At 42.7% G+C, this 18250-nt stretch overlaps 4 protein-coding genes across 7 annotated transcripts; 2 read left to right on the top strand and 2 right to left on the bottom strand.

Moving 5' to 3' along the window:
- Window positions 1-120: 120 nt before the first annotated feature.
- Window positions 121-6282, bottom strand: LOC128258894 (xenotropic and polytropic retrovirus receptor 1). The gene is given in 8 exon segments (XM_052990873.1): window positions 121-367; window positions 918-1160; window positions 1319-1488; window positions 1692-1886; window positions 2287-2410; window positions 2412-3476; window positions 4274-4580; window positions 6211-6282. Coding segments are annotated over 7 exon segments (2016 nt in total). The 5' UTR covers window positions 4343-4580; window positions 6211-6282; the 3' UTR covers window positions 121-217.
- Window positions 6283-6735: 453 nt separating this feature from the next.
- On the top strand, window positions 6736-7810 carry LOC128258897 (motile sperm domain-containing protein 2). Its single transcript, XM_052990878.1, has 3 exons — window positions 6736-6994; window positions 7057-7542; window positions 7605-7810. The coding sequence occupies exons 1-3, from the start codon at window positions 6907-6909 to the stop codon at window positions 7754-7756; spliced, it is 726 nt and encodes a 241-aa protein (XP_052846838.1). The 5' UTR covers window positions 6736-6906; the 3' UTR covers window positions 7757-7810.
- A 124-nt stretch (window positions 7811-7934) lies between these two features.
- LOC128258896 (motile sperm domain-containing protein 2) lies at window positions 7935-15762 on the top strand. 4 transcript variants are annotated; one of them, XM_052990875.1, is made up of 7 exons: window positions 7966-8446; window positions 9282-9767; window positions 10008-10228; window positions 13575-13647; window positions 13975-14078; window positions 14139-14465; window positions 14534-15762. In XM_052990875.1, exons 1-7 carry the CDS (start codon window positions 8356-8358, stop codon window positions 14714-14716), a joined length of 1485 nt encoding a protein of 494 aa, XP_052846835.1. In that variant the 5' UTR covers window positions 7966-8355; the 3' UTR covers window positions 14717-15762. The 4 variants fall into 4 exon arrangements, 3 of the variants coding, with proteins under 3 accessions (XP_052846835.1, XP_052846837.1, XP_052846836.1); XR_008268000.1 differs by lacking the exons at window positions 13975-14078; window positions 14139-14465; window positions 14534-15762 and adding an exon at window positions 11641-11782 and having other exon boundaries at window positions 7935-8446; XM_052990877.1 differs by lacking the exons at window positions 7966-8446; window positions 9282-9767; window positions 10008-10228 and adding an exon at window positions 11799-12028.
- A 10-nt stretch (window positions 15763-15772) lies between these two features.
- Window positions 15773-17949, bottom strand: LOC128258895 (regulator of chromosome condensation). Its single transcript, XM_052990874.1, is given in 5 exon segments — window positions 15773-16904; window positions 16966-17560; window positions 17562-17666; window positions 17737-17795; window positions 17856-17949. Coding segments are annotated over 3 exon segments (1539 nt in total). The 5' UTR covers window positions 17631-17666; window positions 17737-17795; window positions 17856-17949; the 3' UTR covers window positions 15773-16029.
- Between the last annotated feature and the right edge of the window lie 301 nt (window positions 17950-18250).

Consider the following 18250-nt stretch of genomic DNA (forward strand, 5'->3'; position numbering starts at 1 on the left):
CTTCTGCTCATCATCAATCGTTATCGCATTCTCCACCCACATACTGTATAATATGGCATCGAAAAACCTCGAACTTTCTTGCTCACAGATGCCAAAATATAAGCAAATGGGATCATTCAATCATTGTTCGAGAATGCAGCTGCAGTGCTTTATTAGCATGAACTTAAAATTTGTGCACACAGAGAGATGTTTGTTGGGTATCCGCATAAACAACCAACTAAGAGCAAAGGTCCTCGATGGATTCACCCTGGAGGAGCAGACGGTGCTCCTGTTTGTTCTTCTTTGTTGCGGATTTGCCGCCAGCGGCTTTTCCACGCCTTCGATTTAAGACGCCATCCGTTTCATCCATCATTCGTAGTATAGTGGTCTGAAGTTAGAAAAATTTAGGTGTACAGTAAGTAAATGTTTTTATTTCCGTAAGAATTGATATAAACCTGATGCAAAATTGGAAACTTATTAAGATACGAATAGAGTCAGGCTATCAATTAAGGTTTCATTTAGTAGCACATCGTTTGAACCAATTTATTTCAAAATTGTTATTAAAAGATGTCAAAAATATATTTTTGTTATCTCCGTTGGCGCCACAAAATGGCAAAAAGCGTTTTGCATCAACACTCGCCACCGATGACAAAAAAAGGTGGTCGATATAACACAGTCTTCCTTTGGATTTAAATTTTTTACATTGCCTTAAAGCAAAAATAGAACAACAAGCAACAATTGAATTTTTCAAATAAACAATAGGTTTCAAATAACAAGTAAATAATTTGGTTTGAAAATTCGTTTTTTTTGTAAATCACTGTACCACTGTTTATTTAGGTAGGACAATGAAGGAAACCGTGATTAACTATACTGTATCTAATTTGTAACGTAATGTGTACAAGATTTTTTTGTGCTATGTTGCTGTTAGCAAAACTCACCTGATCTGAGCAATCCATAGGAGCCACCGAAATATCCCTTACCGCTCTGAACTTGCCCACGTTGTTCAGATGTTCGTTCTCCAGTCGGAAATAATTCCAAATAAAACGTCGGAAAACCTCCAGGGGACTGAGAATGGTCATCATTACGTCGCCTTCGATGTAGCCAGCCTCAATTAGACTCATGGATAGGGTCCAGCTGAAGCGCAATATTAAATCCTCAATAATGCCAAAGTAGTAGAACCACTGCGGACCGAGAAAGCAGCAGTCGAGCGAAGGAGAGGGATAATGAACGCTTTGAAAGATTGTTTAACGTGCCGTTTGGCCAAATATTTATCGTGGCCATTATTTGTGGGGGTGCACCCACTCTCTTCACCAAAACTAATACCCATCCCAATACTCACCGTCGATGAATAAACGATTTCCTCACGCAAGAATCGATTGTCGCCCGCCTTCGAGTCGAACAATCCCCAGTCCATTTTGATGTCCCATGTGTAGGCGTAGCAGGACGAGAAGATGGCCGCCGTAATCCAGCAGTAGAACCAGGGATTCTCCTTGGACAGCGGATAGGTATCTGTAAATCAGACGGCCACAGAGTGAGTAGGAAAAGGTGCACGTGCCCTCCTGCCAAAACACAATCTACATGAATTTTCGGCCATGAAGACGGCACTAATTGGCACCGGACCGTAAACAGCACGCATAATGTATATATACTTGGTCTTGCGGTGACGTTGGTCTGCCCTAATGAACTCACGCCCGCATAATGAATCCACTTACCCGTGGTGGTGTGATATTTGTGGGCAAATATCACCACAAAGAAGGATGTTGCATACTTCGCTGCGTTGACCAGATGCGGAAATGACTCCTTTGTGTCCCGGTATCTGCGGATGCACTGAGCGAATCGAAAGTAGGCGGGCAGAATGGCAACAATGGGATGCAGCAGGGTCACATACTCCACACAATGGCTGGCAGCTGGTATGGAAATAGACAAAGGAGGTAAATTAACCTCTGTGGACCCCATAAATAAATCATTTATGTTGCCGATTCCCGAAACTGAATTGATAATTTAAATTCATTTTCTATTATATATGCCAACTTAAAAGCAACATAAACTGAAGTGGGAAATGGAGCTTTTTCAGAATAATATCAAAGAATGTTAATAAAGGTCAAAAAGAATAACAAAAAGTCCAGCCAGAAATAGCATAAATTGGCAAACTAAGTTTAAATTCAAATTAAAATTTAAAATTCTGTATCAAAAATTTGAGTATCATTTAGACAAGACATGGGAACTATAAAAATGTCTTTGTGCAACTCCATAAATAAACAACTTATAAAAATAATTTGATTTTACCATAACTCCTGCCTTACTCACCCTTTCCAGCCTTGTGCCATGTGGGACTCCGACCAAAGAAGCAAATGAGGAAGGGTATGTCCAGGAATGCCGGAACCATGCTGTTCAGCTGATCGGCCAGCCAGAAATCGGCAAAGTTAACGAAAGCAGAACGGCGCCATGACTACTCGAATCAGTACTCTCAAGGCCCAGTATCGGGCCTCATGATGAAAAGTCTTTGTGGGATTGAGCAAGAAGGCGGCCATCAGTGTGTAGAGGCACAGTGGAGCTGCGTACTGCGGAATGCCCAGTGGATCGGAAAAGATGTAGCTCAGCACACAGATGGCCCAGATGACGCCAAAGACCGAAGCCACCTCCATGATGTTCTGTTCGGACAGGTGATTGCGCGGATCCAACTCGAAGATAAGGACGTGATTCACACCCGATGATCTCCAGCCGTAGACGTTGACGCCCCAGAGGAAAAGGCATTCGATGATGAGGAATGGCGCACGGAACATCCTCATTCCCGCCCGCCAGTTCTCCCCAAAGCCGTAGAACATGGCCGCAATCACAACCGTTATGAAGAGGACCACGAAGGCGCCGGAGAAGAGACCCACCTTGAAGGTGGTCCATGGGCTCTGCTGCTCGCCCAACGGCGGCACCCGCAACCGCTTCATCGCCCTCTGTCGATCACCTCCCTCGATGTCCTGCGTAACGGCCTGCTCCGTTTCCTGGATCAGCCGATCGATGTCCTTGTTGGTGTAGAAGTGCGCCGCCTCCACGTGATCCGTGCGCCAACGTGCACCATAATCCACGCTCAGCAGCTTGTCATGTTTCTTAAGTATCTTACGGAAACCCGTGAAGTTGAGGTTCTGATAGTTCTGGAGCAGTATCAGCCCCAGATAGAATTCACTAAATGCCAACTTGAGATCCTGTATCTTGCGCGCCGGCACATTCTTCTTGCCCAGCGGCGTTCGCCTCTTCCACGCCGGTTGCTTCTTCGGATGGCCCATCTCCAGGGCCTCGGTCAATTCGCTGCGCAGACTGCCGTATTTGCGAGTCGCCTCGGCCATCTTCTCCGAGTAGAATGTGTTGATCTTGGCCAGCTCCTTGTCGCAGTAGTGAAAGAACTCCTCATCGAATTTGGCAAAGTAGCGGGTCACCATCTCGCGCTCCACGAGCTCAGCGGATGGCGATTGTTCGATGGCCGCATAAAGCATGGCTTTCATCTCCTAAAATATACAAGAGCATTAAATAATTATTTATATTCTTTTAAAATATATACTGAGCTCTTATACGTATTTATTGCCAAAAACATATTCTTTACGGAATTACTATACTTTAAACTATCTCTTTAAATTGTAGTTTTCTTTCAAAATATGGTCTTAAAAGAATGTGAGAGCCAAATGTTATTGCCATGTCGCATTTTTTAAATCAGTTGTGAAACTCCCTTTTTAGTATAAAAATTGTATAGTTATATTTTATAGTTATATTTTATGTTGATATCAGACTTTGAAAAATAAAAAAGTATTAATAAAAAGTATTAAAATATCTTTTTCCAAGAGCTATACATTTTAGGAATTTTTTTTCTTAAATTAATATAAACATTACTTTTGGACCTGACTGTATTTTTTCAAGCCCTGCTACTTTTCAACCCATTTGTTGGAGATAGGTAATGTGACTATTTCTATAAAATATTTAATTAACAATGTGAACTTTACTTTTGCACCTGACTGTTTTCATACAACCCCCGGTCATCTTGGCCATCGTTTATGTTCCACTTTCTTTGCCCCGTCTTCCCATCCCCTTCCGATTTGTTTACGTCCGAGAAGAGCAAAACACATAATGCCGCTAGTTAAGGCGCATGCGCGTTGAAAGCTCCACCATTTGACAGTTGGGCCAAAAATCAGCTGATGGGGCACATGACGTCACAGCTGGCAAAATGACAGCGGGAAAAGCACACTCGTCCGTGTATCTACACGGATACAGATTTTTCCTCACCTCGGATCCGTCGATTTGCGGCACTCACCTCATAGTTAATGTACTGCTTTCGCCACTCCGGCGTTATGTGGGCCGTCAGGTGTTCGGCGAACTTCATCTCGGGGACTTTGGGGATCTCACAACTGGCTGCACTGCATCCGCATCCGGCTGAACGGCGAGGACGTGGTCGCTTCGAACGCACGTTTTCACGTAAACATCACAACTGGGCCAGAAAAGTTCTTGGACGTCGCTGTCGATGTCGGATGGTCCAAATGGCGGGGGCTGCGGATGCACGGGGCATCGAGCTTTCGATATGTAAATGGCTTCGGTTTTGTTTTTGTCCGCTCGTTCCGTTCCTTTCATCCGTGTTCAATGTCAACAATAACAAAAGCGCAACACATATTGAGTTCAAAAATTGATTTTAACTTGATTAAATTATCTAATTCATACATTTTGCAAACTAATTGAAATTCCAAAAGTTTGCGTTTATAAATCAAATGCATTCTCATCAAAACGAATTGTTTGTTTAGTCTGACTCATAATATGAAATATAAGAAGAAGAAACGATATAGACAAATGCCACGGCTATTAGATACCCGTCAGTTAGCCAACCAATTTCAAATTAAATATACCCCCGGTAAATATTTGGGATTAGGTGGCGCCATCGGTCGGAAAATGTTCTCAAGAAGGCATACATATACTATAAACACCATCTTCTACCTGTTAGATACTGTTACATACTGTTCAAAGAATACAAAATACCATTTTACTCGAGCAACGGGTATAAACATTTAACCAGCAGCTGTTCAGCAATATAACTACCATGCCGTATTTCTAGTTATTAATAACGCCATTAAAACAAGAAAGGAAGCAAACTTCGGCAAGCCGAAGTTCATATACCCTTGCAGCTATTGGAGGAATTAAATACTTTTGAAAACATTAAAATTATGATTTAATTGCGTATATGTTGAAAAACATTGAAGCTATGATGATTTGCAGCTCAAATATTAGATAGTTATTTTATATATTTTTATTATTTCTATGGGAGCTACATGATATAGTCGTCCGATTTTGATGAAATTTAAACCGTAATTCTGAAATATTTTACCATTACTATATGTCGAAGAACTAACAAAAAAATTAAAAAACAGCAAAGTTATAATTTTTTTTTATTTATTTTTTCGATTGTTCCTATGGGAGCTATATGCTATAGTCGTCCGATCCGGCTCGTTCCGACTTATATACTAACTGCAATAAAAAGACAACTTTTGGAAAAGTTTCATGCAGATAGCTTTAAAACTGAGAGACTAGTTTGCGTAGAAACGGACGGACAGACGGACGGACAGACGGACATGGCTAGATCGACTCACCTTGTGATGCTGATCAAGAATATATATACTTTATATGGTCGGAGATGTCTCCTTCACTGCGTTGCAAAATTCTGACTGAAATTATAATACCCTCTGCAAGGGTATAAAAATAATAAGCAACTGCTTGGCCTCCGTTTAAAAATAATAATAGAAGACCTTTAAACTCTCTATCTGGGTAATAAAAACAAGCAGTAAAACAAATTTAATTCGGATTGCTGATAACATTATATACATACATACAAATTTAATTCGGATTGGTGATAACAAATAAATACATACATACAAACATACATTCACATGGAACTTAATTAGAAAAATTAAATTGACAATTTGGTCACACAAAATTTCAAAGTTCATTAGTATGGATATAGCACAAAAGTTCAAAAATCAGGAGAATGTCTGTATCTAATGATGATAATAAAAATTAAATTACTGCAATTATTGCAAGGAACACCTTTAATCCCTATCTCTGGGCTATAAAAAAAGCAATGAAACAAATTCAGTTCATAGGTTGATAAGATTAGTTTGTGAGCTATTTTTGCACTTGTATATATGTATATATGCTACATAAAACTAATTGATAAATTCCCCTGGTTAAGAAAATAAAAGAACTTACTGTAATAATAGCAAAGCCCTACGATTTGATATCAATTACGGCCACCGCAATCATCGACTGGCATTTGAAGGGAATAAATGAGCACAGTAGACTAAGCTTACTATATCGAATCAAGGAAAACCACAGAGAGTTTCCCCAGCCCCCTGTTAAGATGTGTATACAAAACTAGTGGATACGTCATATATGGAGAAAAAAAGCACAGCTGCAGCAATAAAAAGCAAGTTCCCAAAGAGTCTCCTGCACAAACCATACACATTACCAGTTCTCGAGTTTATTCCGCTTATCGCAATTGCCCGGGCCCCTTTGATTGCCCCCCTGACTGGTCTGCGGGTAATATGTTTTTGTCTTTTTTTTTTTGTATTGATTAAAGAACGGGCGGCAGTGCGGTTGCCCCGCCCGAACGCCACCCGCATTGAGTCATTTACATGATCGTCTGGAAAGCAGAGCACAATTGGAGAACAAATAAAACGCTCCCGGCGAGCGAAACGGCTGACGTTTAAGGCCAGAGCTGGCTGTCAGTCGTTGAGTAGTCCGCTCGCAGGCAAGTCATCCCGCTGCTCGCAGATTAAGAATACTTCATACTTTCTCCCCAGAACTCCATACAATTAAGGGGTAGATAAGGAAAATCTATTGGTATAAATTTAGAGTCCATCGCAGGGGACATTTCAGTTGGTGCGTGTACACCCAAGCAGCAATATGCCCTCAGATCAGGACCCCACTGCCGAGCAGATTAGCCAAGTCAAGACTAGCATTCTCCAGAAACTGGAGAAGGAGCCACCAGCAGGTAAGCCAATTAGTTAAAAGTAACCAGATCTAATCAATAAAACATGTATATTACCAAAATAGAACCCTTCCATCCCAACGATCTGAAGCGCATCAACGACAGTGACCTATGGATCACCAAACTTCTGCAGGTATATGACTTTGATGTGGAGAAAACTATCACCAGATTGTGGGACAATCTCGCCTGGCGTAAGAGCTTCGGAGTGTACGACATCAACGAGGCGAACTTAAACCAGGAATACCTCAACGATGGCTCCATCTTTGTCCACAACAAGGACAAGGACGGAAAACCCCTGCTGATCCTCACCATCAACAAGCATTCGAAGAGTCGCAGTCAGGAGGATCTTCTGCGCATCCTGGTCTTCTGGGTTGAGCGATTGCAGCGCGAGAGCAACCTGGATAAGATGACCCTTTTCATGGACATGACTGACTCCGGTCTGAGCAACTTGGATCTGGACTTCATCAAGAGTATTATCGGCGTGTTCGAGACCAAATACCCCTATGTGCCCAACTACATTCTGGTGCATGACTTGCCTTTCCTGTTGAATGGTATGTTTTTTGAGGTTTTTTTTTTGGATCAATATTATATTTGGTTTGTTTTCTGTCCTTAGCTGCCTTCAAAATTGTCAAGACCTTCCTGCCCGCCGAAGCTCTGAAGATTCTGAAAGTGACGACCAAGAAGGACATCGACCAGTATGTGGACAAGGACAACTGCCTGAAGATCTGGGGTGGCAACGACGAATACGTTTATAAATTTGCCTGAAATTGCCTAAACTTTGTATGATAGTGTAAATAGTACGATTTTTATTGCCCGGAATTCGCCGTCTGTTTAATCACTCCAGCGAAAAGCTTCAAAAGCTTTCTGTATTACAATATTTTCGCTCAAGCGCTTGGAGGTAATTGTAATGCAGGTGGTATACCTCCCACGCGATCACGTTCCATTGCAGCAGTACGGGGGTGGGTGGCTTGTGGGTTGCCCTTTTGGGAGGCCCATTATAGTACCGCGGAGAACCAGGTGCTCCACATTCGATCCGTACGCTAGCCGACTGCCAACGATCGTGGCGATATATCTATATACCCAGCGTGGATAGCCGCTGTCGACACCGTTAGTAGCTCACTCAGTTAGCCGCGCACGCTCGTGGAACGCACTTGGAGAGCTCGCTATTTACCTGTTGTACCTTCACCTGTGTTCCAAGTTGAGCAGTTTATTTGTGGGCCCAATCTAATCGCAGTGAAAGTGGATTTCAGATTAGAAGCGGAGCGATTGGCATACCAAATTGCCCCCTACGATCGGATTTAAACCTTAATGTTTAGTCTGTCCACGATTTTGGTTGTGAACGAGTGTGTTAACTAGTCGGCGGCATGGGCATCAAGGTCAAGGAGACGACCCCCGGGCAAATCGAGGAGCTGCGCGAAAGGTTTAACAGCAAATATGCCTCATCACCGCCTGCAGGTGAGATAATCCAAAACACCCGTCGGATCCAAAGTGCAACGTTCGTTAGCTGTGCTTCAGTTTATGGTCATATGTGTTGTATTCGATAATTACTTGAGGTATAGCAGTGTTCTGTTAATAGTTTGTTTATATTATACATTCGGTTTGGCTTATTTGTAGTGCAAATTTGCCATTTAGTCAATGAATAAATTAAACAGCCCTGCCTAGCCTAACGATTAGTCTGCCTGAAGTGCACTCAAACGAAAGCTCTGAACTTGAGACCTAAGCTATAGCTACCTGAAAAACTATATATAAAAATGGTTAAGGCATATAGTATATGGACTTCCGTATAACTACCTATCAGCGGCAGAAGGTTAAGTGGCTGGGGCCAAAGTTTAACACAACCTAGTAGAGCATTTTAAAATAGCTCTCATTGATTGAAAAGTTACCTCAATACTGATAAGTGAAAATTTAATTTATGTTTAGTTTTAGACTTGTGGAGTTTTGAAAATGTAAAATTTAGTTTCAACGCTTCTTCTAAAAACAGTACACACCTTTAAACAACACTTTTGCCCTATGCTGTTATCAACTCGCTCCTTATCTTTTTAAAAACTTTAATTCTGGCACCTCGTATGTAAAAGTTGATTAAATATTCATGAATGTGAAACATCAAAAGAACATGAATAATAAATAACAGTTCGTGGGAACAGTATATTGTAACCCAAAGCAAATATATATCATATCTGAAACTTATTATCTAGTCAAAATATTTTCTTAAGCACAAAAGCGTTCAAGTAAGCATAGATAAGATTGTAATAATCTTTTTATTACTTTACATGGCATGATCCGCTGTTAGTACCCTTCCATCCAGTGGATATTGATCGCATCCGCAACGAAAATCTTTGGCTACAGCGATTCCTGGAAATGTATGATCTTGACATGGATACTGCCTTTAATAAGTTGTGGGAGACGTGTGCCTGGCGCCAATCGTATGGTGCCAATGATCTCGACGAGAGCCAGTTGAACCAGGAATATCTAAAGGAGGGATCAGTATTTGTGCATAGCACTGATATCGACGGAACGCCCCTGTTGGTATTCCGCGTCAAGCTTCATAGTAAATCCAAGAATCTGGACGAACTGATCCGCATCGTTGTGTACTGGGTGGAGAGAATCCAGCGGGAGCAGCATTTGACAAAGCTGACCATATTCTTTGACATGGCGGGCACTGGATTGGCCTCCATGGACTTGGATTTCGTTAAGCGGATTGTCGAGACATTCAAGCAGTACTATCCGAATTCCCTGAATTACATTTTGGTGTTCGAACTGGCCTGGGTGCTAAATGGTAGGTACTGTATGGAATTTATTAATCTAATATCAAGAATAATATTTTCTATTCAATCTAAATTACTACTAGCAGATAATCATTGTCAGCTCTAGAGTAGTTTAAAGATTTACACTTTTAAAAACGTTTCATCTTAATTCCGTCATTATATACTTGATATTAAATCGATTTCTTCCTGTAACTAATCACATCCAAACATAACATTAACCGTGACCGTGACTTATCTCTACCTTCCCTTAGCTGCCTTTAAGGTCATCAAGGCCCTGCTGCCACCAAAGGCAGTTGAGATTTTGAAAATGATATCGAAAAAGGACATCGGCCAGTATATAACCAAGGACAAATGCCTGGCCAGCTGGGGTGGCGAGGATAACTACGAATTTAGCTTTGTGCCGGGGGCCAAACAGTCCGCCAAGCCGGTGGCCGCCAATGCCGGTGATGATGAGCAGTTCGCGGACAAGAAGGTAAGATACTGGTTTGGGGTGGAGATACTAGTAGCAGGACACCCACCACAACAGACTTAATCTCGAGCAGGGTCCGGTGGTGGGGTGTGTTCCATTTGACATGGCTGCACCCGGAAGAAGTCGGTCCCTCGGTCGCCTAATTGCTTTTTCCGAAACCGCACGCGAGCCACCTTAAAGCGCCCTTTCCATAATTGATTCACAGTCTTCGGACGCGTATTGATTTAGGGTGCGCTGTTTGCGTGTCCTGCGCGAGTTGCCTGTCCCCAACTGACCACTAAGCTAACCTAAACGAGGTTTTGTCCCATTACACTGGGGAATATTAAATTATTTCAAGAATACAGATCTTGTCGTTGTCCAACATGGGACTACAGCCTTGTTGTAGGTTGTCCTTTTAAGGGAAAGGATTTTGCCAGTTTAAAAACTAATACTTTCCTTAATTGTGGTTGAATTTACTTTCTTTCAAAAACATTAAATGCTGCGATTCAAAACACTTTAATAAAGGAATCAGAATTTTAGCTTAAAACCTTAATTCAGAAATCCAGTCCCTTAAAACCATTAGCAGAAATTTTACTTGTTGCCGTAGTCAAATGTTTATGAGAAGTTCTGATTGAAGCACCGAAGATAATAATTATATAGGAAATTTAACATATATCAACTGATAAGAATCTAATTTCAACTTGTTTTTTTCTGTTTTTATTTTGTTTATCATTTTCTTTGTATGTTTTTTAAACTGGCTACTGATAGCACTAGTCTGTGCATTTACATATTTCGTACGAACGGTTTTATTTGATTAATAATGCGTGTACGTATTTTAATAAATTAATTTTTTTTGGAAAACCCTTTCATGGCCAAACTAAAATTGTTTTGTCTTCGAAAACAATAATTGCTCCTTAAAATCCAAAATATAAAATATCATCAGATGTGATTTTTTTTTAAGGCCACCCTAGTACACCTGGTACATAAGAGCCTTATCAACAAATTTATGGTGTTAATTGATGTATTATTATTGATTGACTACTGCTGTTGTAAATATTATTTTTTGTCTCAGTGTAGCTGCTCGTTTTACCCGCAGCAGTCGGTTGGCCGAATATTACAGCAGCTATTTATAGTCCTGTTAGTTGACATATTGCTAAACTTTCGGTTTATGGCTGGGGTCAGTGGTTAGCGGTCAGCTCGAGGCCCTGAAGCATTGACCCGAAAAAAGTGGAACGCACATTGCCACAGGGATTAAAGCATGTTTTATGTGTGTATCGTATGTGTAAATGATTCCCAGAGCGAATATTATCCAGTGTCTTGCTCACACCCACTCAACCACCCACCCACACAACGGCACACCCACACGTACACCCACACGACGTCATCGTTTAATGCACTCTCTCATTGCAACGGCACTTTCATTCTTTCATTTACAGTTTCAGTTCATTTTACGTCAGACGGAAGTAGCAACAACAACAGCCGGGCGAAGCTGATCGAGAGAGAAAGCGAGAGAGAGCTGAGAAAAAGGCGGAGAGAACGAGAACCAAATGCTACGACCGAAAGCTCTGAGCTTTTTGGGTGTGCTTTATTTTTAACATTTCTGTTAGCAAAAATGAGAGAATTCAACGCGAACTAGTCACAAAACCTCACAAGCAACCTCATTTTACGTTCGTTTCGTGTTTGTTCCCAACTTGTGCTAGTCGTCTTGGGCATTTGCAATATTTAATTGTTATTAACAAATAAGCTGATAGACAAAGGAGAGGCTGCGGCGGAAGCTGCATTGTTGTTGTACCAATTGATATTCATTCTTCACCAAAAATGAAGGTGTGTGCGTACGTGTTTTGTGTACGGTGACCTCTCGCTAAGTGTTCATACTCATCGAATTGTGCTTGAGAAATCTGTGTCAGTCCTTTCAGAATCAATAAATCATTTATAAACCTCTGAAAATTCCAAGTATTTACTGGCAAGGCAGACTTTATCCGGTTAATTATACAGAAAGTTGACTGTCTACCATGGTGATCATGTGTGCGTTACGTGGAAAGACCAAACAAAAGCACAACAAACCCGAAACGGATCGAATTGACTTGCTACTCAAGACGATTTTTTCACCTTGTATATTTGCCTTTGCTTAAAAAGACAACTGCTGTTTGTTTAGTTTAAATTCAAGAGAAGCGTTATTTTAATTTTCGGTCCGTTCGAGGTTTCAGTTGTTTCAACCATTAATCCCAGCTTAACGATTTTAATATTTAATTGCAAATGTAAGTTAAAAAATAAACCAATTTCAACACAGTGTTATAAAAAGAATACAATTTATATAATATAATCAGATCATCAATAAAAAAATTTTAATTGATTTAAAAACAAAAACGACAACCCATTAAAAGAGAATATACAGCTGCGGTCAAAATAATAATAGTGCGACAATGTAATGTGCAAGGAAACATTCCACTAAGGCGTAGGAAAAATTTTTTTTTAATATCATAATACTTACCAAAAAACAAAATGAGTCATTCAAGGAAATTTAAAACTGTTAATTTATAATTTTATAATTGATCTATTAAGTTTATAGTATTTGCTTCACGAAAATATAACAATTTTTTCAAAAATCATTTCCAAATTATTTTTGATTTCCATTTCCATAAGCCAAAAACTAAAATTTTGACCGCAACTGTAATTCTTAAAATTTTAAAGAAAAATCTCGTTACCAAAAAACTTTTGCAATCTTTAAGCTCGGCTTGAAAATTTAAATTAAAATATTTACCGATTTTAACTCAACGATAACAGTTAAAATGTTTGAATGTGCTAACGCGTTTTGAGAATCCCGTAAGGCAAACTTGGGCAATATACCGCTTTAGGGTTGCCAGCTGTGGTTTATTTTGTTGGCTGCAAACTATGTAATTGCAATAATCTCCAAGTCTGAATGCCCGGCTTTAGCTATATGTCGTTAAACTTGGATCAAAAAACTTTGTGAAGGGAACTGGCGAAAGTGACCGATGTCTGAGCCAGAGCGTTATTATTACGTGAGTTTGAGATTGCATCCGGAGGTCAGTGATAAGGGTGGATAAAACAGACCAGATGAAACTCGTAATTCCATTGCATATGAAATTATGAGATATACAAGACCCGCACATACTACCCCCACATCCGGCTGAAAACCAAATCAATCCAATTCACCAAGCGACCTCCAGCACAAGTGGAACTGGAACCTTCGCCAATAATGCCAGCTCAAGGGTGCCAAGAATAGTAGGGCAGGCCCTTGTGAAGATGACACATAAAAGCACGTTCGCAGGGGCTGATTAAGGGGGCGGCGCCAAACTATCCTACTCACCATAAAAGACAGTCATTTGAACGATTTCTTTTTAACCGACAGGTCACCTTTGCCAATACCGCTCCCCTGGTGCTCAAGGAGTCCAACATCAACGAGATGCACACTCCATCCGAGGGTAAGAAACCATCCCTTACTATGTTCTTTTCCTATCCCTTGAATCTCTAAGCCCAAAGTTCCTATCGAGAATTTCAATACACAAAAAATATACAAATATTTAATACAATTTGTAGTCGGGTATCTCCTACCAAGACTAAACTGTGAAATTTCGACTTTCTATCAATGCCCATTATGTCACAAATATATATCGTAGCAGCAACTAGCCTTATTTTAGTTCCTAATTCCGTTAAATCAAAATTTTTTGGTCCCCACCCAAATTACAAATATTCAAAAACGTCCCTATTATTAACAAGCGGGGGACCCCTATATTGCTTTTCTTGATTAGCCATGCTGCAAATAGATCCCAAGGAGTTTGTCAACTTCAACTCGAAGAATGCGGAGGCCACGCTGAACCTCAAGTCGATTGCCAAGTCGGCTGTGACCTATAAGGTGAGTATTAATACTGTTACCATAGCGTACACTGAAGATAAATCTCGTTTACCATTTCAGATCCAAACCACATCGCCGGAGAAGTTCCGAGTGCGACCCCGCTGCGGGATCATCCAGCCAAACCAGGAGGCCTCCATTAACATATGGCTCAAGTCGGAGCACCAGCTCAGTGCCGAGAGCAAGGACAAGTTCCTGGTCATGGCCATGGTGGCTCCGGGCAGTGAATGCGGTGGCTCCGATGTGACCGAACTGTGGCGGAACAAATCCCCCTCGGCGGTGGACGTGGAGCAGCACAGGTTGGTCTGCCGCTTCGATGCTCCAAAAGCGCCACCAGATTGCCCGAACAAGGCCAGCAAGGCCAGTGTAGATTGCAAGAAATCCGCGATTGTAAGTGGCCAAATGGCCTCAAATTACAGAATTTGTATATTAATATATCGAAATTGTATGGAAACCAGGGGAACGATCCGGCCTCGGCGATGGAGCGCCAGTTGGCGTTTACCCAGAACCTGCAATATGTGACGTTGGCGCTGCTTATGCTGCTCTTCGCCGGCTTCGGATTCCTGATGTACCAGCATATGGGCCACCACTCATCCACCTGCCCCAAGGCGACGGCGTATTCGTGCGCCAAGCGCAAATAATATTTACTTTCACCGTGTAATCTGACCAGGCAGGAGCTGAACGATGCCGCTCGCAACAGCCACAATAATAACGACCACGATTGCGACTGCCCTGAGCTGGGTAACTGCGCCAGTGCATTTGATTTGATGGAATTGGGTCTGGACTGCGCCGACGACATGGACCAGTTCGATGGCGAGTGCCTGGAGGCCCTGATCCAGACGCATCTGCAGCTGTGTCGCAGCTGTCAAGGCATCGGCGACGGGCAGCTGGGCGGCGTGGCTGCCGGCGGCCATCTGCTAGGACTCATCGCCTTCGCGAGGAAGCTGGTGCGCGTCGTCCTTTCGCTGTCGCTGCTGTGCGGCATCTTGTTCGTGAGCTTCTACCTGGGCAGCAACTACGGCGGAAACTCCACCACCACCACCATCACAACCTCCCTAGCCACAGTCGACTCAGGCAGAGGCAATCGTCAGCCGTGTTACTTCTCGTAGTCAAGCCAAAATCCACACTTATGACATCCAGGGTGGTTCGATTTGTTTGCCAGAAATTGCAATTTGTACGTCGATGATCACATTTGACCCTTGCCTGATATTTAAAAAAAATGCACGTGGGAACCGAAATATTAAATCCTTCATACCTACTTCATTGGTTTGCATGAAAAAAGCTTGGATTTTTTTTCTTTGAAAGAGGATGAAGGGTCAAACCTAACAGTTTACCGATAGTTTCTCCGAATTTTGTAATGATTCCTTCGCTTTCGGAGGTTCTTTCAATTGTGTTCCTTTCCTACAAATCGGGTCACCCTAAATATAAACATATTTATATATATGTACATCTTTAGATCTATGCTAAAGTAACATTTTTGTGTTTCTTGATATTATTCGAGTAAATGGTGTATCCCACGCTTACTGCCCCAATATTTGTAACTATTTTGTCGGTAATCTCCCGTTCCTCCACGCCTGAGCCAAGAATTTATAGAACACTGTGAGTAGGATATGTCTCTTTTTGTAAATTATATAAACAAATAACCGATTATTTATGTCGAATTAAAGTTGATTAGTTTGTAAATAAATGTCAAATAGTTTCATTTTGCGTTCAAATACAAATTTACTGCGGTTTCGTACTTTAAACGAGTGTAATTTATAAACATTCAGTTGGGTTAAGAAAAAAGGGTTTCATCGTTAGGCAGACTAGTAATAAGCAAAACCGCCGAACTGTCTATATTACGAATCCGGACCAAGAATAAACATTCCTTAAGCGTAAGGTAAGCGTACGGGTTTGTAAACTTAATGTGACGAAAAACAAATTGGGAGGAAAGTTATCGCACTTATACTTAATCCTATGTCTTTTTTCCGCCTCGTTTGGCTGTCGGCTTCTTGGCTTTCTCCGCCTTTTTGGGAGTCGGTTCCCCTTCGGCCTCCATCTCGGCATCATCCTGCGGCGGAGTCTTGTCCTTTTTAGTGCTGCTGCTGCTGCCGGATGGCTTCGCCTTCTTGGAAGGAGGAGCTGGAGTTGCCTCCTGTTCGGCCTCCTTATCAGCATCGTTCTGCGGCGGTGTCTTGTCCTTTTTGCTGCTGCTGCTGCCGGACGCCTTAGCCGGTATATTCTCCTTTTGCTCCTGTTTATCCGCCTCCACGAGGAAAAGGGCATGCTGGCCACCGCCAGATGCGAGCAGCATCCGCTTGTTCTGCGTGTTCTTGCTCGCCACCACTACTGGCTCGAGCTCGTCGTCTCCATCGCCAACGCCCAGTTGATTGTTGACGCCGGAGCCCCAGGAATACAGTTTGCCATCCTCGGAAACGGCATAGGAACAGACTTCGCCGCAGCCCACAGCCACGATCTTGTCACTCAGCTTCGTCACAAGCGTCGGCTTCTCCACAACATCCTTGACATCGCCCAGACCAAGGCGCCCGTACTCCGGACGACCCACCACCGAACACTTGAGGTCTGTGGTCAGGACCACAGTGTGATGCTGACCGCCGGAAATCTGTAGGATATCCTTGAGTTCCGTCTTGATGGGCGTCACTGCGAACTCTTTGCCCTTCGTCTCGTGGGCCAACTGCTTGAAGTTATTTAGTCCGGTGGCCCACGTGATCTGCGTCTGCGATTCGCGCATGAATGTGCAGTAGTTGGTGGCCCAGATGGCTTCGAAGCGTTTGGCCCGCGCGATGATGAGCTGGGTGGGCCGCAGCAAGTCGCGCTTGCCACGACGACCTGGGGGACAGCAAAATGTTTTAATTTTGATGCTTAAGGTTATAGTTACTACCCAACTTACCCTCTCCCGAGATGGAACGCTCTGAGAGCCGGCCCAACTGTCCTTGTTCGGCACAGCCCACGGTGAAGACCTTCCCGGCCGTGGTCAGGATGACCAGGTGATCGGAGCCCGAGGCGATGCTGCAGCAGACAGTGCCCTCCATCAGATCGATGGGCGTACGCTTGTTCCCGTCGATGGTGAGGCCCATGTTGCCATGGGAGTCCCGGAACGAGCCCCAAGCGAAGACGCGTCCATCCTCCAGCAGACAAGCAGAATGCGAATCTCCCGCCGAAATGCACAAAGCCTTGCCGGGCAAATCGATCAGTCCTGGCGTGGATTCGCTGCCATCCTCGCTGGTGTCGCGACCCAGGGCGCCCTCATCGTTGCAGCCGAAGGAGTAGATGTCCCCCGATTTGGTCAGCACCAGGTTGTGCATGCCGCCAGCGGAGATGTCTACGGGATCCGGGATTCCCGCCACCGGACTAAGACGCTTGCGCTCCAGGATGTCCTCGCCGAGGCCCAGTTGGCCCACATCCCCGTTGCCGCAGACCAGCACAGTGCCCACAATAGTCCTCCGATGGGGCAGGTCCAGATGAAAGGCGACCCTGCCGCGCTTTTGCCTTGGGAGGATGTTCCTCCGACTCGCCGGCATTGTTGTTGTTCGTCAGGGCCTTTCTGCGCGGCATTTTTACTGGTATTTTCACAATTTTTTGTGTCCGAAACTGCAAAAAATGTGTATATAATATATAAGGTTAGGGACGCCGCAGATGATGCCGGTTTTCTTGCACTCACAATGGAAATAATGCCGGTCTCTGCTTCTGCGGGAATTCCACGTTGTCTGGATGGTGTTGCTGCGGAAGTTTATGGACGAGTGAAAACACAGGAACGCAGCGAAATTGATTTCGGCTTACCTGGGCGACGAAAATGCGCGGGAAGCGGTGGCAGCTGGTGCTAGAGGTGGCAATTGGGCGCACGATTACCGCGTCAACTATCGATAACAGTCAGGTTACAAATAGTACAGTACGCCTCAGAGATAAGTAAAAATTAATATCAAGGACTTTTATTTTTATCAATGATTTATAAACGTCGCAAATAAAATTATATTTACTCTAACCCACAAAGTTCATAAAAATCTGCCAAGTTAATACCAAAATATATTAAAAATTGTATCGAACAAAAATTAAACAGTAGTTTCTTATGGTTGAAATAGAATATTTAAATAAATCAGCAGGCAAAACACAAAATAACTTTAATTAATAATGTATTTCTTATTTTCAGTTAAATTTACACTTATAATAAAATCTTT

Source organism: Drosophila gunungcola (assembly GCF_025200985.1).
Source record: "Drosophila gunungcola strain Sukarami chromosome 3L unlocalized genomic scaffold, Dgunungcola_SK_2 000003F, whole genome shotgun sequence".
NCBI classification, from domain to species: domain Eukaryota; kingdom Metazoa; phylum Arthropoda; class Insecta; order Diptera; family Drosophilidae; genus Drosophila; species Drosophila gunungcola.